Raw genomic sequence first — 21958 nt, 5'->3', positions numbered from 1 at the left:
GATGTAAAACATACATGTGTATGTTTTTTGTGTTAGTCCATTTTTATTTTATTATTATTATAACAGCTCAGGGATGTTCAAGGAGCAACATGTTTGTTCAGTTTCTAAAGATTTAAGTTCTGTTTTTGAATAAAGGGTTGGAAATGAATGCTTTTCTTGGTTTATGTTTTTATCCGATTCATCGATTCATCGAAAAAATAATTTATAGATTAATCGATTATTAAAATAATCGTTAGTTGCAGCCCTAATATAGTTAAGGTTCTGGTATCACATGTCAACATTTCATATTGTAAACAATCTGTTTTTGCCCATCCCCCACAATATGACACTATCAGTTACTACGAGGACGCCCAACACACAGTCCAATATGACTACTAAGAGAAATCCTGAATGTCTGCCCATCCCCCAAAATATGACACCGTCAGTAAGTACGGGGACGCCCAACACACAATTATGACAGTGCTAGACCTGTCTTTTACATAATAATGTTACAGGTATTAAGATCAAAGTACTAACCACAAAACAGCGCTTGATAGTCGCAGTGCAGAAACAGTGTTTAACTGACAAACTCATGGACAAACTGAAATCTTTATTAATGTCTTTCTTTTCTAGGATGGAACATAATTGAGTTGAAACTACTTTTTCCAGAACTTTAGATATGAAAGGTAGATTTGATGTTGGTCTGTTGTTAACCAGATCTCTAGGATCGAGTTGAGGTTTTTTGACAAGGGGCCTTATACCACTTTATATGCTTTGGGGACATGTCCTAGTGTCTGAGATGATAATAATGCTAAGAAGAGGATCTATAATTTCTGGGAGCATTTCTTTCAGTAGATTTGTAGTTATAGGGTCTAGCATGCATGTTGCTGATTTAGATGAGCTAATTATTTTGGATAGTTCAAATTATTGAAGTAATTGCAATTTCTCCTTGGGGCACTGCAGTTAGTTGTTTGTTCAGCGGGTTTCACTTCTGGGTGGATAGTTATAATTCTTTCTCTATTATCTTGGATTTTATCTGTTAAGTAGTTCATAAATTCATCACTGCTATGTTGATATCCAGAGTCAGAAGTCACTGACAATTGATTTTTTGTTCATTTAACCGTAGGCCAGTGAAGCAAACATAATATCATATAATGATCCGAAATGTCTTCACTCTGCTGAAGGATTTTAACATCGTCCACATTTATACCGTTAGAAAGTATAAAATCTAAAGTATGATTATGAAGGTGAGTGGGTCCTGACACATGTTGACTAATGCCCATGGAGTTAAGAGTGTCTTTGAAGGCCATTCCTGATGAGTCTGTATCATTATCTACACGGATATTAAAGTCACCAACGACAAGGACTCTATCTGTGGACAGTACTAGTTCTGATAAGAACCCACCAAATTCTTTAATAAAATCAGTGTGGTGCCCTGGTGGCCTATATACAATAGCAAGAATACATTTAAAAAATGTTTTGTCCTTAGTATTAGGTGTTGATACATGAAGTACCATGACTTCAAAAGAATTGTATTTAAAGTTAGACTTCTGAGAGATGCTTTAGTTGTTTTACTTATAGTCAACATGTATCAGGGACAGCTGCTTTGTAACATTGAAAATTTTGAAAAGCGCTATATAAATAAAGTTGAGTTGAGATGCTAAAAGAGTTTTTGTGCCTTTTAGACGAGGTTTATGTTTATTATAATAATCTTGGGGGACAGACTCATTTAAAGTAATATAATCATCTGGTTTTAGCCATGTTTCTGTACTGACAATAAACTGTGTCCTCGATGAGCATCAATAGATAAAACTCTTCAGGTACATTGCTCATTAAACTTCTCACACAATTACCTTCTGTTGTCCCTCATCCTCTCCAGCACAGTTTACTTGACCAGCAGACTGTTCATCTATCTCAGAAGACACCTGTGTAGATTCGCAATAGAGTATTAACACAGTGACTTCACTACATGACTGACAAACTGCACTGAAAATAAACTGTGTCCTAAAATGAGCATCAGTAGATAAAACTCTTCAGCTGCATTCCTCATTAAACTTCACATAATATGCAGATTACACTTTTGGGTTTAATTTGGCTCTCTGGGACCTTGTTGCTGCCACCCCTTGCAAAGTCCATGTTTTAGTCAAGTTTCAGCATTAACTGTTACAGTAACAGCATTTTTCTATTATTTCTATACATTGCTGATGCTAATCAACTGATTTTATGCTTTCATTTATTATAGAGTGTTTACATAATAACAACAGTGATTATTCTGTATTATTTATATGTCTGTGTATGTTAAGGCAGTGAAAAAGTATTCACCTCTTTGAAACATTAAAATCATCAGCACATTATTACACTGCCTAGATCTTTATAGTCCAAAATAATGTGATTTATGTCTGACAATATAACATATGATGAGTTATTTCTTTGTGCAATATTAACTTTATCACCCAAAATAAGCACACTACAATCTGTTTACTTATTTCTTATCTTTGATTTGAATAGCTTTTTGATGATAAAGATCAGTTGTTGATTCATCATGGAAAAAATATATAATTAAATGCTGCCAGGTTTCACCAAAGCTCAACTCAATTAGCCGCTAATGCTAATCGATTTTACCGTAGTCTAATCACAATAATTCAAACGTTATGACCTAAAACAGTGTATATATTTGAAATGTAGCAGTGTTATTATCATAATTCTTACCTTACGTGTCTTTAGTTCGATGGTTGAAAGATAGGTGTTCGCCAAGTCGTTGTTTGGGTCAAGTGGGAGAAGACGAGTCTTCAAAATGCAGATCCTTGTTATTATTTTCAATTAAGAACGAATTAAAAACTACATATTTATCATTTTCGTCCTTTTTGTAAATGCGTGTTAATGCCGTGATTTGACAAATCCCGAAATTATGAGGACAACTGGCGGTAAACCAATCAGAAGCCGCGATTTCATACACTGGCATTAATAATTAATGATGTGGCGCGGTACCAGGCCTACGGGGGAGCACTTCCGATACACACGTCATACACAAATTCAGGTAAATGTGAATTGTAAAGACATTTGGAGAAATTTTGGATTTCAGCTCCCACTAGCTGTAGGATCACTTATACATTGCCCGAATTATGAGGACCCGGCCATGTCCTCATAATACAAAATGTCCTCATAGTGTATTCATATGAAATGTCCTGCTAAATCACAAATACCAACACACACACACAGAGTCTCACAGGATGAGTTTTTTTCACTCTCCCTCACTCCTGAATTTTTCTGTGGACACAATACAATACACAACAAAATAAAAAAAATGTATCACAACACACTCATACCCGCCACGTTACCAGTTACCTAACAGGATTCCTACGCACTCTTGCGTCTTCACAACTTTTCATACACAATACATGTCCTGTTACCAAACAGGACCCATGCTACCTAGCGCCTTCGCGTACCTATGCGGCACACCGCACTTTCAATGTTACTTGCTTACCTAAGCAAAATTGATATCCTCTTGATATCGTCTGCCCCACTGGCAGGAAACTTTTATACATTCACACATATACAATATATATACAATGTTTCCCTGAAACCTGGATCGTCTACACTTCAGGCAAACTAGTGCAGTTTTTACACAAATTTTCGATTTAGGAGAGGCTTATGAGAACCAACGACATTCAGAGTTTACCTTATGCAGATCACACAGATTTTATACTATATAGCAAATATGCTCACCTGACTTGGTTTTATTTAGGCCAAACTGTGCGATTTGCGTCTGGTTCACTCGTCACAGCCGTCAGCCTCCTCTGCCCTCTAGCCTGGATCATGTCAAGGGATCACCAAATATGTTGTGGCGAAATCATTTGTCAAATGCTGAGAGACATCACGAAGACCAAGAAGCCAAGTTTCAAGGGTTTCAATCTTTTAATTTGTTCAAAGTCAAAGAGAGACATACAGAGTTCATCTGAAGATGTCTGACCAATACATATCTGACTCCATCTCTTATACATTGTTCTCACGTTGTTATCACTGTTTAAACCAATCAGGTTTCACATGACATCACTTATTTTTGTTAGTGCATCCTTTTCTGACCTTACACAGTTACATGTCAAGCTCCATATATCAGTATTTAAAGGTGGCAAAACCTTTTAAAAGCTTAAAAAGAAATGCACATACATCCATCTTAAAATGCAACTATATGTCACGTTGTCATTTACTACACCTGGCTTATTGTTTAATGATCTAAAGGGTAAACATGTGCTTAAATCAATATAATACTGTGTTCGTCTGTAACTAGTATCAACTAGTGTCTTCAAAAGTGTTTGTGTGTTATGCTAAGTAGATGTGTGGTCCATATCTGCTTGGTGCCCATCCTATGAGGCCCATAGCCTTTGTAAAAATCAGAGAAGTACATGAACTTAGCTATCTATAGCTAACTATAGCTATCTTTAATGTATGCTTCTATATATGAAAACTCAGTAATGTAAAGAAAAGTCAGTAATATACATAGAAAAAACACCATAATACCAAGCATGATTATTTTAAGATATCAATATTAATTGAAGAACATAATCTTTTTTATGTGACTATAAAGCGAAAAGATTGTAAATCCATTTCTGTGTCACTCAACACATGTCATTATTGGGCAGACAATAGTCTCATTTTATACCAGAATACAGTTGAAGATCTCAGCATGAGTAAATATTACAATTAATTAATCTTTCTGCTTTTATTTATCATCGGTCGAACACAACAGGAGATACTGTCCTAATAGAAAACACACTTTTGTGACTGAATGTGTTTGAAATGATCCCATGTGTACATACAGAATGTCTCTGTAAACTATGAAATCACAACCTCACATCTTAAGGATCTCCCCTGACCTTTGACCTTTGGCGTGTTCTTCAGCATCAGGTGTGGATGATGCAGTGGGTGAAGTTTGTATGACCGTAGAAATCTTCAGCGACCCGAACACAAGTGGACACAAGATCACTGTTAAAGGTGCTTTTGCATCACACACACACACATTCATGCTAAAGCCTGTACAGTATCTCACAGAAGTCTAAACCGCCGGCAACAAAAGTGAGTACACCCCTGAAAATGTCCAAATTGGACCCAAAGTGTCAATTTAATTGTTTGGGCACCATTATTTTCCAGCACTGCCTTAACCCTCTTGGTGATAGAGTTCACCAGAGCTTCACAGGTTGCCACTGGAGTCCTCTTCACTCCTCCATGATGAAATCACACAGCTGGTGGATGCTAGAGACCTTGCGCTCCTTCACCTTCCATTAATGTATGCCCCACAGATGCTCATTGGGGTTTAGATCTGGAGACATGCTTGGCCAGTCCATCATCTTTACCCTCAGCTTCTATTGGGGTCGTTATCATGTTGGAATACTGCCCTGCGGCCCAGTCTCCGAAGGGAGGGGATCATGCTCTGCTTCAATATGTCACAGTACATGTTGGCATTCATGGTTCCCTCAATGAACCTTAGCTCTCCAGTGCCAGCAGCACTCATGCAGACCCCGACCATGACACTCCCACCACCATTCTGACTGTAGGCAAGACACACTTGTCTTTGTACTCCTCAGAAGTTTATCTTGGTCTCATCAGATCACAGGACATGGTTTCAGTAATCCATGTTCTTTGTCTGCTTGTCGTCAGCAGCTGTTTGCGGGCTTTCTTGTGCATCATCTTTAGAAGAGGCTTCCTTATGGGACGACAGCCATGCAGACCAATTTGATGCAGTGTGCGGCATATGTTCTGAACACTGACAGGCTGACCCCCCACCAATTCAACCTCTGTAGCACTGCTCATACGTATATTTCGCAAAGACAACCTCTGGATTTGACATTGAGCACGTGCACTAAACTTCTTTGATCGACCATGGCGAGGCCTATTCTGTTCTGAGTGGATCCTGTCCTGTTAAATCGATGTATGGTCTTGGCCACCATGCTACAGCTCAGTTTCAGTGGCCAAGAAATGGCTAATTGGGCCAAATTTACACATTTTCACTTAGGGGTGTACTCACTTTTGTTTCCAGTGGTTTAGACATCAATGGTCTGATGAGTTATTTTGAGGGGACAGTAAATGTACACTGTTATACAAGCTGTAACTCACTACTTTACATTGTAGCAAAGTTTCATTTCTTCAGTGTTCTCACATGAAAAGATATAACAAAATATTTACAAAAATGTGAGGGGTGTATTCACTTCTGTGAGATACTGTACTTAGCGTGAAGTATACAGTTTACAATCAGTAAATACTTAATACGACTGTGAGGCAGTTGGATTTGTTGGATGTTGTGATGCAGTAACGGTCTTGGTGTTCGGAAATGTTTTGGATTATTTGTTTGTTTGATTGACAGTGGTGGCAGTCAATGATCTTCGCTGGCAGACCCAGGGTATTTTCCGGCCCTTCGTGGAGGTGTACATCATCGGCCCTCACCTCAGTGACAAGAAGAGAAAGTTTGCCACCAAATCCAAGAACAACAGCTGGTCGCCCAAATTCAATGAATCCTTTCAATTGTAAGTGTTTAAACAGAGACTCTGCCCCCTCTGAATAACCAATATGACTTTAAACTGTATCATTCTATCTTTCTCTCTCTCTGTGTGTGTAGTGTTCTGGGCAGTGAGTTGGGTCCCGAGGGTTACGAGCTGCAGGTCTGTGTGAAGGATTACTGTTTTGCTCGTGAGGACAGGACCGTTGGCATGTCCGTCCTACAGCTGAAGGACCTGGCATCACGGAGCAGCGCGGCGTGTTGGCTCCCGCTCGGCAAACGCGTTCACATGGATGAGACGGGTCTCACCGTTCTCCGGATCCTTTCCCAGCGCAACAACGACGAGGTGGCCAAAGAGTTCGGCAAAATCAAATCTGACCAGCGCTCGGCAGAAGAGGGCAGGGGAAGTTAAAGACGTGAGCTTCAGTGAGAGTCCAGACACATGCAGCCGAGTCGAGAAACTGCACGAAAACACACGGCCATATAAACAGAGATATACTTCTGCAAAGACTTAAGCAACGCGGTTTGATTTAAGCAAATAATGATGTCGAACTAAACCAAACATAGAGATGTCATGACATTAAAATGCACCCCTTGACTTTTTGAATACTTTTGAGAATGTTGAAGCCAAATAGTTTAGTCATTCTTGAAGTCAACTGTTGTATACTATACTCATAGATACTCATAGATATACATACATAGATGCCTCATTGATGTTGAGAGAAGTCTGTCCAATGTGGCATCTACATGTACATATCTGTGGTTAATACACAGCTAAATACGAAGCTGTGGTTAATTAAAAAAGCTAATACAGCTTTTTAAAATCCAAGCAATAGTTAATAGTTAACATGCATGATATACATTCCATTTGTACATTTTATCCGATTCACCGTATACATTTTGATCAGTGAAGCTGTGATCTTTGCGCTGCAAACCGACGCTCTGCACATTGAGCTTCAGGCAATAATAACGAAACACAATCTATTCTCTTGAGTGCTTGTGTTTCAGCAGAGAGTAAATCCCCCACAATGCACTCAGAAAATGTCAATATTGACATCTAGACAGGTTCAGGTTGAGTTTAATATTCTGTCTTGATAACACAGTTATTCACTTTTTAGTCCACAGAAGATTATGTTCAGCACTGTATTTTGCACCCTAGGCGTAGTGTTTGAGATTGACAGACAAAAGTGTTTCAGTACAGTCTCTGATTGGTGTGTAACATAATCTCGAAACAATCAGAGAGGATGTCATTGTTTGCCAAGTATCTCAAATGTTCTCTCGTAAAATTTTGCATTTTGATCAGATGTCAGATTTGCATAACTTTCTTCTAAATTTTTGTTAAAATGATTCACTTGAAGCAACACTGTTCGAATATTCATGTTAAAACTCTGTTTTTAGACTCGTCTGTCGTTGCTGATTTGTTTGAGCGAGACTTGGTTTCTACTAGTTAGAAACTCCTCATTGTGTGAATTCTGACCTGACGTAAACGAGGCACCCAGTCGTGTGGCTGATGTAAATGTTGTTCTTGTTTTGATGGAGAATGATTGCAATTCTTCCCTGCAGTACCCACAAACCCCCACAACATAACCTGTGTTCTTCAGACAGACTATTGAAGTCTTGTGATTTTATTTGCACTTTCTGCAAGTCCTGTCCCTGCACTGCTCTCTTTTGTATTCAGCATGATGAAGAAACGCCTTACAAACACTGTGACTCAATAACACGTGCCACTTCAGATGATATGGCCAACCGTCGCTGTGCATATGGGCCTTTTGTTTGTTTGTTTGTTTGCGTAACTACATGGTGAATCTTCGCTGGACATCCATTTAGTCATTTGGCAGACGCTTTTTATCCAAAGTGTACATTGATCATCCAAATCATCCAAAAATAGTACATTGATAATGAAGATTGAGAATTTGCATGATGAAAATCAGAAACTCAAAAAACATGTTCTCATTTAAAGGGAGAGTTGACCCAAAAAATAAAAGTTCTTTCTTCATTCATCGTTATATCAAACCTGTTATTTTCTCTCATTTTCTTCAGAACAATAAAGAAGATACTTTGAAAAGCGTTGATAATCAAATGACACCGAGCTCCGTTGACTTCCATTGTATGGCCAGAAAACCATTGAGACATTTCTCAAAATATCTTATTTTGTGTTCAACTGAAGAATGAGTGGGGAACACATGAGGCAGAATAAACAAAGACAGAATGTAGATATTTTGGGTGAACTGTCACTTTAAGTGAAGTGTGTAATCCATGCACAATTGTACATGTTTAGCACGCTTGTGTTGCAAATGTGAGTATGTATCAGGAGTCAAGACTGAAGAAACTCAAGTCAAGACATGATCACTTCATTCAGTTTCATGTGCTTGTGTTTTTGATCTCCTGAGTTCTTTATTGATCTGAGATGCCAAAACATTCATTACATTCTTCTTACATTTAGGATTACATTCAGGATTAGAGTTGTATGATCACGATCAGAGCAGTGAAGTTTTTTCTGTTCATGACATGAGTTTATCTGCGATTCCTTATCATTCTGTAGTGATTCTATACCAATACAATTAAAGAAACCTTAAACGGGGAGACAGTGAAACTCCAAAAAAAACCTCTAGATCCTATCAGTTTAAAAGTGTTGCATGTTGATTGTGAAGTATAATCTCAAATCATATAAAATCGCTGTGTGATAAACATTCTTAAATGTATTCACAGAAAAGTTTTCCTCAAATCACAAAATATAAGTATACCTTTGAATATACTTCATGCTGTATTTTCAAATATTGACATTACACATCTATCAAGGGTTGGTTTGGTTGTCAGAGGTCGCTCATAGACAGACATTCCGAACTAAACCCCAGTTGATTTATGACACACGTGTGTTAGCTGACACTTCACTCAGAATGTTTATCATGCACAGTATTTGTGTCAGCAAAAGATACTTGCATTTCTCTTTCTTTCACTTTTCACAGGAGAATAACTCAGTCAAGTAAAATTGTGTTTTTAAGGCTTCATTCATTCACTGTAGATTATTTATTTTCACACCCTCATGTCACTCGAAACCTCGTGGATCTTTTTATTCTTAATAAACAGACGTTATGGAGTTGTTTTCCACAAGATCTACACGAAACGTGTGTCTTACAAGTAATCTCAAGTCACACAATGAGATATCCGTAATGATGATTCACACAATGAGATATCCGTAATGATGATTGAAACTTCAAGTTGCATCTCACACAAAAGCTTTTCCTCACAGAAAAACGCATGAACTTCACATGGGAATTTAAATAGAATTCACAATTTTTTTTAGCACATGTGACATTCATGTGGCTATTATGCAGGGCAATGTGTGATTCTATTTACAAGATGGAAAATTACGTGGTTTGTTTGCTTACTTTTATTTGTGGAGCTTGACAAATAAATTGTGTGATGCATAACTTGTACAAAAAAAATTCAACTCAAAAATTCAAATGCATGTTCCATCGAAAATGTTCAATTGACTTGAAATTTATCAACAGGGATTTCGTAATTTGACAGAACTTTGAGAGAAAATTTTGATGCAATGAGTCACTAGAAGGTTATGAGTCGGAGAGGTCTGAAATGTGTTCTATAGAACAACTTTCAGCATACGGGTTAAACGAGGGCGAGTAAATGAGAACTTTCTTTTGTTCTGGGGCATGAACAGAAGTTTCTGTCTTTAACTCCTAAGCACTTGTTAAAATGGTCTAAACCACAGATTGGTTGATTTCCATTCAAACCAAATGTAACATAGCCATTGAATGTAAATTCACACAAGCCTTGACATTAGAGACCACAGCGAGTTAAGAACCTGCCCACCTTCACACACACACTGAAGCACAAGCGGGCAAGAAGTGAACTCATATGCATGCGTGCATGCCCACGGACAGTGCTGCCACGCTGTCAATAAAACCAAGTGCATGATGAAAAATATTGTAAATTGTGCCAGCACGCGTCTCTTCAATGTTAACCTGCCAGTTATGGACATGTGGGAATTGATTTTTAAGAAGATTTTTCACTATATGTTTATTTGACAAAAGAAGCGCTTGTGAAGAACAGATCTGATATTCATGTCTTAGGGTGTTTTTATACCGGGTGTTTCTAATTTTCATTTCTAGTTATTTTTATTGTTATTTTTGATGATGATGGTGGATTGTTGCAGCATTTGCTTCCTATTAAAACAATGATGAACTCATTCTGTCATTTTGTGTTTTATTCAGTAGCGGTATTAACACAGAGTGGCATAGCACTTTACGCGCACAAGCCATCGGCACATTCCATTGTCTTATTGCAGTTTCCAGTGGTACATCCGGTCTGTCAGTGCCACTCCGTCCGGTCTCGCGATGTTTCAGTGGCATGTATGTTTTTTTGTGGCATATTAGGGTTAAGGTCTTTGCACATAAAGTCCGAAATTTTCGTATACGTTTCTTTGTATTTGGCACTCGTTTGTACGGTGTCTCTGAATTGTTAAAACACCTCTCAAAATGCCTGCAACGGATGCGAAAAATCTGAAAATCGAACCCAGTCCAAACTTTTTTATGACGGACAACTATATCGGAGGCAGAGTATAAATTTGATTGACAACCGCGTAAGGTTGTATTTATTTTTAAAGTGCGCAAAGTTCTGATGCAAATGTCGGACACAATGTGTTAGGGAAAGGGTAGGGTAAGCAGTAATGTACCAAGCGACCGTTAAGGTAGGGGTAGGGTAAGCGGTAATGTACCAAGTGACCGTTAGGGTAAGCTGTTCTGTAACAAGCGACCGGTTGGATAAGCGGTAATGTACCAAGCGACTCTTGTCAGGTCACCGCTTCCCATTCTCCGCACTGCCATCAGGTGTGGGCATGAACTGCCCATATATCATACATACTGCATACATCAGTTGTTGTTGGAAGTGTTCCTGGTTCTGGTTGATCTAAATAATGCAGCCTAAACCCTCTTAGGATTTATATTATGAAAGTGTTGTGTATGCAAGATTAAAAAGATGCGTCTTTAGTCTAGATTTAAACTGACAGAGTGTGTTTGCCTCCCAGTGCAGGGAAGACTATTCCAAAATTTAGGTGCTAGATCGGAAAAGGATCCAACACCTGCACTTGATTTAGAAATTCTAGGTATTACCAACTGACAGGATGCCTAAATGCTTAATGCACGTGAAGGACTGCAATACAATAGAAGTTAGCTCAAATACTGCGGAGCTAAACCATGTAGGGCTTTATCTTAGGGCAAGATCTTAAAGTTACTGCAATGCTTTATAGGTAACCAGTGCAATGTTGACAGAACCGGGCTAATATGCTCATACTTTTTTGTATGTGTAAGAACTTGAGCTGCCGCGTTTTGGACCATTTGGAGTTTTTGTAATAAGCCTGCAGAGCAACCACCTAACAGTCAAGACTAGATTACTGTAATGCAATGTATGAAATAACTTCTCTACATCTGACAGTGACAGCACATGACGTAGTTTAGATATATTCTTAAAATGAAAGAATGCAATTTTACAGGTGATGGCGACATGGCTCTCAAATGACAGATTACTATCGAATAGAACACCAAGATTCTTAGCTGACGATGAGGGTTTTATGGAGCATCTGTCAATAGTTAAGCAGTATTCTTGGTTGTTACGTACAAAGGTTTTCGGTCCAATAAGTAACACTTCTGTTTTGTCAGAGTTCAGTAGTAAGAAATTGATACTCATCCAGTTTTTTATATCGACAATGCATTCCATTATTCGATGGAACCGCTGTTTTTCATGAGGCTTCGAGGAAATATAAAGTTGAGTATCATCAGCATAACAGTGAAAGCTAATTCCATGTCGCTTTATTACATTTCCTAGAGGTAACATGTATAATGCGAAAAGCAGAGGCCCTAAGACTGAGCCCTGTGCCACACCGTACTGGACTTGCATGACAACTCATTGTCTATTGCTACAAATTGAAAACGGTTTGATAAAAAAGACTTAAACCATTTCAATGCTATTCTGTTAATGCCAACGTCATTTTCGAGTCTATGTAGGAGTGTGCAAATGGTCAATGGTGTCAAATGCAGCACAAAGGTCTAGCAGCACCTATAATGAAAAAAATCCTCGGTCAGATGCAAAAAGCAGATCATTTGTAACTCTGATCAAAGCAGTCTCTGTACTGTGACATGCTCTAAATCCAGACTGGAATATTACATTAATGTCATTTCTTTGGAGAAAGGAGCATAATTGTGTCGAAACTAATTTTTCCAGAACTTTAGATATGAAAGGTAAATTCGATAAAGGCCTGTAATTCCCTAGTTCTCTAAGGTCGATTTGGTTAAAACAGGGCCTTAAAACAGCCACCTTATATGCTTTAGGCACATTTTCTAATGTCAGAGATGAGTTAATAATACTAAGAGGATATAATTTCTGGGAGCATCTCTTTCAGTAGTTTTGTCGGTATAGGGTCTAGCATGCATGTTGTTGGTTTAGATGATCTAATGATTTTAGAAAATGTATCTTGATCTACGTTAGATTAATAGATAATTGCAATTTCTCCAAGGAGCGCTGTAGTTAGTTTGTTCAGTATGTTTCACTTCTGGTTGCATTGTTATAATCTTTTCTCTAATGTCTTGGATTCATAAATTCATCACTGTTATGGTGATATCCTGTTATGCTGAATGTACATACGGTCCAATTTCATGTTAAGAATGTTCATTTGTTCAAATCATGAAAATGCAAGGTCAGTATAAGGATGTTGCAGATCTTACACAGAAAACATGCAAACTGTGAAAGTATACACATTTCAGGAATAGTGCAGAACACACATTCCATCCTTTTGCTGGTTCAACAGATATCTAAAAACATGTTCCATGTTCATAAAAGTTGTGAGTTGAATTAATAAATGCCATTAAAAAAGAAGAAAAAAACAGCCTTTAAAAAGCTGTAAAATCGAAAGTGTCCATAAAGATGGGACTATTTTCATGTGGCCATTCGGTTCTCCATGAAGACTTGAAGTTTGTTCTGACATATATAAAATTCATCAAGAGCTTATATCACATCAGTCAAATGTTAACAAGTCTGTAAAAATGACGAATTCTGGAGTTGCTCCAGAAAAACCTGCTTATTTTATAGAAGCATGAGATTTTATATGATTGATTGGTAGTAGTGAAGGTCACATAATAAATTATTCAGATGAATCTTACAAAACCCAGACCTTTTTGGGCAGCTGTTAAACTTACTGTGAAACTGAAGTCAATAATTCCACATTTCATATCAAAGCTGAATATCTGAACGTTGAGTTCAGCACCTCTCTGCTCCTCAGTTTTACTCCAGCTCTCATTAAACCGTGAATCGGAAGTTGTTGTCTTTCCTACTTTCGACTTTTGACACATTTCCCAGTGAAATGGAATTGTCAATGAGAAAAACAGTGGGCATGGCTTCTGTCTTTCTCTGCGATTTGATTAGATGTTAAAAACTGCAGACTGACAGTTGAAGGGGAGGAGTAAACAGATGCTCCACCCAAGCCATCTAACATACCTCATTTCAGATGGATAGTCATATACAAAATGGAAGTGGATTTTCAGATTTAAATTTAAGATTATGAGTGCACACAAATTTAAAAAAAGAATGACACATATTGTTAAACTATTTACAACAAACAGCAACATTTCAAGAAAAAAATTGGCATTCTACGTTTTAATTTCACTGGGACTCTAAAGAGTTATAAAAAAATCGAATGAAAAATATGTTCGAGTTGGAGTTTAACTCTGTGCTGTTCTAAGGTACAGTAAATAAAGACACTCAGATACAGGACCGTTGTTTTACAGTACAAAAACAAAAAAACGAGATTTTATTAAAGAAGCATAAAAAATAAAACTCTCGATACAATTCTCATAACCGTAAAGTCAGCTCAAATCATATGCATATACAAGTGTTCCAGCTCACGGTTAAAAGGTCCATAAACTTTCAAATAAAATATATTTCAATTTTAAATTTCTTCAATATTTTTTTCTCATTTTGTTATAAATTGCCTATATGTTGTACACAGGAAACAGAAATATGGAAATTAAAGATAAATTTGTCGTAATAAAAGGGTCACATTATAATCTGGGATATTTATGTCAAGGTAAGCAAATAAATTGTAAAAATAAAATGTGTAAAAAAGTTCTCTTTTTTTGTCTTTTAGTTCTTAGAAAATGTTTAGCTAATGCGTGATGGCTTCAAAACATGCAGAGAGTTTAAGTTACAAATCAAGATACATGGTTTAAAAACTACATTACCCTTTTTCAGTTTTGTCCTTTTCGAAAACTAATCCTAACGATTGTATTCTGGGTATTTACAATTATGCCTGAAGTTATGTTATGGAAACAACTTTTGGTTTGCATACGAAAAAAGAAGTTAAAGCAAAAACAAAGTGGAGCAAAATTTCGGCAAAAGTGATTCATGGGAAAACAGCGTTTGATGTCTTTCCGATGACTGAGATCTCTGAAATCAATCCACATTAAACCCCGTTTTTAAACCGACGAGGCGGCAAACAATCCAGCTTCAGGTCCACCACCGATTCTTAACGAGTCACATGACCTTCATCGCCCGATCGAGATGCCCAAAACACACCACATACACGAGAACAGAAAACTACAAACTTTCCGCTACTTTCTGTTCCTTTAAACCAGTTAAACTACCGGACGATTCCCTCCAAACCTCAAACCTTACTAAGAACAAACATCATCAGACCAGTAAACGTTAAAAAAAACAATGGCGGCTCAGATACCACATGGCCCTCTATACAAATACTTTCAAGACGATGGCCTACTCCACACATCTGAAGCGTCATCTCTGCATTTAGAAAACCACTGAAATGAGAACGTGAAGGTGGAATTTCGTGAAACAATCTTCAGTTTCTTTATTCAACAGACGAGTCAGTATTGACCTTTTACACCAAGGCACCGTTTACTGCTCTCAAATTTGATGGCACTATCCTTAACAAGTCACGTGATCTCTTACGTAAAAAAAAAGGACATTGCCGATATGTACAAATCATGCAAAACATAGTTTACAAAGAAAAGCCTCTCTTCAACATGGGGTAAAAAGTCCCTTTCGTCTTACTGGCTGGCCGTCGACGTGGAAGATTTGACTGCCAATAAAACGACTCGTCATCACTAAACGTATGGAAGCCCTGGATGATACAGCTGCCATACGGATAGATCCCCTTAATCATAGGACACAACCTGAAGTGTAGTGTATTGTTTTTACCGGAAGCCCTTTAAAGTGTGATGGATTCATGGCTTGCTCGTCACAACCTTTCGAAGGGGCTACACATTCGATTTGCCTGTCAAAGGCAGCTTAGAAAATGTTGAGTCTAAGTGCGAACGCCGCGGGATGCAAACGCAAAAAATTAACCTCAGGATGACATGCTCTCGGCGAGGGAGACGGAAGACTTTACTCCGCTCGGGGATGAAAAGAAAAATTCTATGTGTCGCAGTGCACGATTGGGATGGCTCTACAACAGTCCATTTAAAAACAAACACAAACACATCCACAACGAAGAAAACATTCATGTCAAGCTATAAAGACCTATGTTATAATTCAGTATAAGTCATGTGGTTCGATGAGGGGGCGGAGTCAACACCTGTGCTGCCCAGATTCAGTCTTACCACAACGATAACAAAAGTCTCTTAACAGTAAAATCGTAACAGATAAAGATGTCGCCATTTGAAATACAAACAACCCTGTTTCAGGAGTGAAGACCGTAGGAATGAACAAACATCAAAAGTCCACATTGTTGTCATATTAAAAACAAACTCTGACTTCATCTACTAGAGTATGGAGTTTATAAGGTAGTGTGAGAGATCTCCTATAGCATGGCAACGATATTCCTAAAATGTACAATTCTATCTATTTTAGATTCAACAATAACTATAACGTCGTTAACGTCGTTACTCGACTCTTAACGCGTATAAATATTAAGTGTTCCTTTCTTCATTGATAATAAAACAGGAATATCTCTTATGTTTTGGTCAACGCGTGTGCAGGTTCTTGTGTAGTTGTCATGGGCGTGCTGCACAAAGCCGACCACATTAAAAAAAGGTTAAAAATGCAAAACGGCAACACAAGATTTTATAAAAAAATAATTTAAAAAACAACTGCATCACCAACCTTCTAACAAAACCAGACATTAGATAAAAAGTGCAGTCTTATGCAAGTGTAAAATCTGAGTAGAAAGAGTCGCAGGCAAAAAAAAACAGGCAACGGTCATCTGGAAGCATCATGGAGAAATAACCGTTGAACAGTTCAAGCGAATGAAGGTGAAGGGCCAAAGATAAGACACTGTTTGATCCTCAGTTCCAAGAAAAAAAAGTACTTGAGACGCTTGTAATATCATTACTTTCAGAGTTATTATTAATATTATAGTCAATAAATCAGAATAGTGTCATCTAATAATCACTGTCAATCCTATGAAGGCAGTCTTTAACAGGGGTATTAAGAGAAGATTCGGATGCACTGAGTGGCAGGGGTGCGGCACACGGGACACTCTGCCTCTTGCGACTGGCATATCTGACCGGCGCAATCCATGCAGAAGAGGTTATGCCCGCAGGGAACCAATGCGGCAGTCACCTCGCTCTCGCAGCACACAAAACAGTCCCTGCTTCCGCAGGGCACCACGCCCGCTTTCAGCCGGCCCAGCATGGAAGTCGCCATGGCCACGCCACTGCCTCCTCCCTCGGAGTCAGTGGGTGAGCCACCAGGAAGTGATGAGGCCGAGCAGGATGAGTAACCGGTTGAGCTTCCGCCGCTGCTGCTACTGCCACCTGAGAAGGAGCCGCCGCCCGCCTGCAGCCAGGAGATGGCGCTGAGGGGGTCACTCTGCGCCCGGCGTGCCAGCGGGTGATCGATGCCAGGCACGTCAGAGGGCAGGGTGGGTGACAGGCGCGGGGTCACAGCGCCCCCGCTGAGGCCGCTGCTGTTGCGCCTAAGCTTAGGCTGCTGCTTGCTGCCGTTGACGAAGGGAGCCCAGATGTTACCGCCGGTTAACTCAAACCCGATGTCTTCCATGGTACCGGCGAGGCCGGGGGTGGAATCTCCCCCAAAAGAGAAACTGCCACCGGCACTGCTTGTGCTGAAAGGGCTGGTGGGACTCCCGCTATCTGTCGCCCGGCGCGATGCAGAGAATGTTTCTGAACTCAGCGCGCCGTTGGAGTAGGATGCGGATGACATCTTACGAGTGGAGTGGTGGTGGGTGGCAGGAGGAGGAGGAGGTGCAGAGTGGCTGGTACGAGACCACAGCGTGCCCCCCAGACCCAGTGATCCCAGGCCCTCTAGGCTGACGTCTGTGCCATTGTTGTGGAAGTCGTTGTCGCCTTGGAGATCCACAAAGGCGCCCGTGCGGAGTGTGATGTGCGTTTCGATCTCCTCTCGGGCACGGTCCACATTCTCTGGCATTCCGGTCACCTCAAACACAGGGTCTTTCTCACGACTGGGCGTGACGATGTAAGTGTGCGTCTGCTGCTGGATGCGCTTGATAGTGGCTCCTTTGGGACCCACCACCAGACCGACAACTCTATACGGAACTCGCACCTGGATGGTGGTCTGCCCCGGCAGGTTTGGAGGTCCGGGAAGAGATCCGCCCGAACTGGGACCACTTCCGCCTGCTTTACAGCGCGAGGCGCGTATCATGGAGAAGTGCTCGGCTGCAGAAATGATCTCTCGCTTGGCCATTTCCACATCTTCACGCCTGCCTGTTACGATGAACACGGGGTCTTCTCCTCTCACAGGGGTCTTGATGTAAGTGTTTGTTTTTGCTCTCAAAGCTTTGATCTTGCAACCTGTGGACATAAAGAGAGAGGGAGAGATGTGCCATTAAGAGTTTGTCAGAGTGATTAATATATTATTTAAATGACTTCATGGCCTTATAGAGTTGAATGAACAGAATGTATTTTTAATTTATGCAATATAGCTTGTAACTTATCTGCCTTTCCTAATGTTTTGCATTCCAGCTAGCACACTTTCATTAACCAATAATGCTCAATAAAACATTTACCTATGCTTGTATGGATCTATAAATTCTTCATTAAGTCTATTTTTATCTCTCTTGCCATTATATACTTTGAGCGTATGACAGCCATGACATATAGAGGCGCATAATTCAGGTTACATAAAGACATCTAATATTAGGATGTACAACACCTAAAAGGGCTTCACGGTTATACATCTGACACCAATGTTGAAAAAGATGAGCAAAAATGTCAAAACTGACACATTAATGTCGACTGTTTAACTGCTTCGCCGTTTTTATTGTCTGTCACACTGCAGGAGAAAACGGAGGCGCTCTGTCCCTTTAAATCTGGACGCCTTGCGTCATGCAGCCAATGGCGTGCGCGCCCGGTGACGTCATCGCGGCAGGCTGAAAGCATGGCATTTCAAACAAAGAGAACAATGTAACAAGCGCAGCCTCGCCGTGCTAAACCTCGCCGCCGCACAAATAAATCACATTTATATACGACTCATAATCCGTGTTTACTAAAACAAGTGAAATTTATTCACAAAGTGTCTGAATCAGACACAATAACATCAGACTGCAGATCGGCCCTGTGTACTTACATCACTCTCGTATATCCTCACATGACCCCGCGCGTGCATATACAGCGTTTATTATCATATCGTAACGTAAACAAAGGCGATGGGAGATCAATAAGCAACGGACAAGTTCAGGCGTTGAGATAGGGCCGCATTGGTCGATACGCTTCTCTTTTGTCTGGACACGTCCAGATTCCGACAATCTCCCGCTTTGTGTACTGCCCTCACCCATCCTCCAACATCCCAGCAACAATAACATCCACATCAAACCTCCATCTGAGAGACAATAATCGCGACAACATACGTGCAAAGCGCACACTGCTTGACAACAATAACAAAAGCATGCGTTAAAACTTCCCCTGAACTGATACAATTCTGTCATTTCGTGACATTCTAAAGTGAACTACTTGCATCACACATCGTGCAACTATAACCAGGGACATTATCATATTTACTGATCACCAAAACATTTACATGAAATAAAGAAAGTTAAACTCACCCTGTCTCCCGACAATTTCCGCCACATGTTCCGACGTGGGCACGGGTACGCACTCGGTCATGTTGACGCTCCTCTTCCGAAGCATCGAGCTTTGATCCGCGAGGATGGCGTGCGAGCCGGCCATGTGGTACCCGCCGCTGCCCCCCGAACCGTAATACTCCGGAGATGGCGAGCACGAGCCGGGCGATTCTCGCGAGCCGTTCGTGTGCTCGAGCATCTGCAAGTCGATGTAACCGCCGCCTCCGTTACAGTTCTCGCTTCCCGTTGCCCCGTCCAGACAATCGACCTTCTCGAGCGCCATGCGTGACAGCTGATCCAAAGCAAAGAGCAGTGCCTCCTGATGGTCTTCGTCCCGGGACTCCTTATCCGTGTCCCGGGCGGGGGGCAGACTGACCCCGTTGGATTGCCCGGTGGTGCTCACTACCATATCGTGATCCATGATGTCAGGGTGAAACAGGGGGCTAGGCATAATAGCGCCCGTGTGTGCATCAGCCAACAAAGCAAGCGCGCTTTCTAGAAGGAATAAAATATTTTAGAAAGCGGCAGATAGCAAGTGAAGAAAGAAACCTTAAACAAAGCATTACTACCGTACAAAACGGAGTCCCTAGCAAGTGTGTTTCAAAACTGTCTTGGTTCTGATATGGTAAAGTATTATAATAGAGTTCCATTTTACTTACATCTTTTCAAAACACTTCTTGAGTCATAGTATACACAACTGTGTGCTCTAGAGACCTAAATAGTTCCCTTGTTGTTTTCCAGCGCTCCACGTCTCGTGTCTCTTTGTCTTTTTTGTTGCTGCCTGTTGTTTAGCCGCGGGCGGCTGTTACAATATAACAACATACTTCATGGCAATAAAACCTTACGATACACACGCAACAGCCGCGTTGTAACGCGCGACTCTGACATGTAAGTCGCGTTAAATGCGAGTTTAGAGGGAAATACAAGAGTTGTAAGCAAAGTGTTGTTAGCAGGGGCGCTAACCGGAGACGAGCAGTCACACTGTCGCCTTTGTTTGTGGACCTCAGGCGCGCACCACGCGGGCGATCCCCTGCGCTCAGAAACCCGGGTGAGAATAAAATCACACAGACACGCGCTCAAACGCACCGATACAAAACTCACCTTAATTCCTCCAGGCGCTCTTTTTCTGGGGTTTGCTGGAAGGCTGTGAAGATGATGATGGCTAACCGCTAGCGGAGCTGCTAGTTGTTATTAAGGGGGAGTTGGAGAAAAGCGTTGGTTTTATAAAAGCGCTCGAGGTAAAAAAAAATCAAACGCCAGCTTGCGCTAAAATCACGGCTTCTCTCGCTCGAGCGGTGCGCTCATATTCTCGGGGCGTTTTTACGCGTGTTGCACTGGAGGGGAATAACGTGCTCTCTCCTGCTCCTCCGGTTCGCCGTCTTTGTCTGTCTGCGTGCAGACGCGCGCCACGCTCGCTCCAGCACGCGGCGCTGACGTCACGCCGGCGCACAACAATGGGTTCAAAGGCCACGCCGCACATGCGCGCGCCCTGATTGTCTTTTTCCAAATCATCGCGTTTTCTTATAACAATAATAACCCATTGTGCCGTATTATAACAACTAGATTACATATTTAAATTACTGGCGGGCCGACTAAATGTTTTTTGTGTGTTCGCAAATGCAACTGATTTAAAAGCTTATTGCCCGGTTTCACAGATAAGGCTAGTCCCAGAATAAAATGAAATTTTAGCTGTCCTGCCTGAAAATAAATTGCCCCGACATATCTTAATATGTCATTGCCATGTTTTGTCTCAATATGCACACCAGTACTCTTTTTATCTAAGGCATTTTAATAAATGCCATCTAAATATCTCAATTTTACAAAGGTCCTGTTCTGGCTTAAGCTAAGCATTTGTGTGAAACTGGACCTAGATCTCATTTTTTTTCATTATTTAACAAGTTAACATTGTGCTGGCGAACACACAATGACGATTTTAGGTCCCACTCATAAACCAGAGAAAATGTAGACCGAGAAATCACAACCAGAAATTTGCAGATATTTCGATAATAAAGAAATCACACAAATGCTGGTGTATAACCAGTGTTGGGCAAGTTACTCTGAAAAAGTAATTAATTACTAGTTACTAATTACATATTCAATAGCTTAATTAGATTACTGTACAAATAACTCTTTCTAAATAGTATTTAAAGACTTATTACTAACCTTGATTAATTAAGTGATTACAGTAAACGACTCTTAATTCATTAAAATAAATAATATAAAACTAAAGTAATGGTTATTAACTGACTAAAGTATTACCAATGTGGGAATAACACATTAATGCATGCATTTTAAAGTTAAACTTTGAATTGTAATGTCAATTCCACTATTTTATACATTACACAGTATTTAGTTCAACTACATCCAAAGTAACTGAGATTTAAATGACAGAAAAAATAAGAGTAATCCCTTACTTTACTTTTTAAGGG

The 21958-nt window shown here is 40.0% G+C and overlaps 2 protein-coding genes across 3 annotated transcripts in view; one reads left to right on the top strand and one right to left on the bottom strand.

Moving 5' to 3' along the window:
• LOC130415337 (protein unc-13 homolog A) overlaps positions 1–10676 on the top strand; it is a 114308-nt gene extending 103632 nt beyond the window's left edge. Inside the window, exons 39-41 of the mRNA XM_056740948.1 lie at positions 4879–4971; positions 6338–6497; positions 6590–10676. Coding sequence (XP_056596926.1) covers positions 4879–4971; positions 6338–6497; positions 6590–6881 — 545 coding nt within the window. The 3' untranslated portion in view covers positions 6882–10676. The remainder of the gene's footprint in view (positions 1–4878; positions 4972–6337; positions 6498–6589) is intronic.
• Positions 10677–16536: 5860 nt separating this feature from the next.
• On the bottom strand, positions 16537–20998 carry LOC130418171 (RNA-binding protein MEX3B). 2 transcript variants are annotated; one of them, XM_056744159.1, is made up of 3 exons: positions 20631–20998; positions 19512–20020; positions 16537–18261 (listed from the first exon to the last, which is right to left on the bottom strand). In XM_056744159.1, the coding sequence occupies exons 2-3, from the start codon at positions 19978–19980 to the stop codon at positions 16919–16921; spliced, it is 1812 nt and encodes a 603-aa protein (XP_056600137.1). In that variant the 5' UTR covers positions 19981–20020; positions 20631–20998; the 3' UTR covers positions 16537–16918. The 2 variants fall into 2 exon arrangements, with proteins under 2 accessions (XP_056600137.1, XP_056600136.1); XM_056744158.1 differs by having other exon boundaries at positions 19512–20024; positions 20631–20996.
• Between the last annotated feature and the right edge of the window lie 960 nt (positions 20999–21958).

This window comes from Triplophysa dalaica, chromosome 3 (genome assembly GCF_015846415.1).
Source record: "Triplophysa dalaica isolate WHDGS20190420 chromosome 3, ASM1584641v1, whole genome shotgun sequence".
Classification (NCBI taxonomy): domain Eukaryota; kingdom Metazoa; phylum Chordata; class Actinopteri; order Cypriniformes; family Nemacheilidae; genus Triplophysa; species Triplophysa dalaica.
The sequence above is the reverse complement of the archived record's forward strand: the minus strand, read 5'-3'. Positions and strand labels throughout refer to the sequence as shown.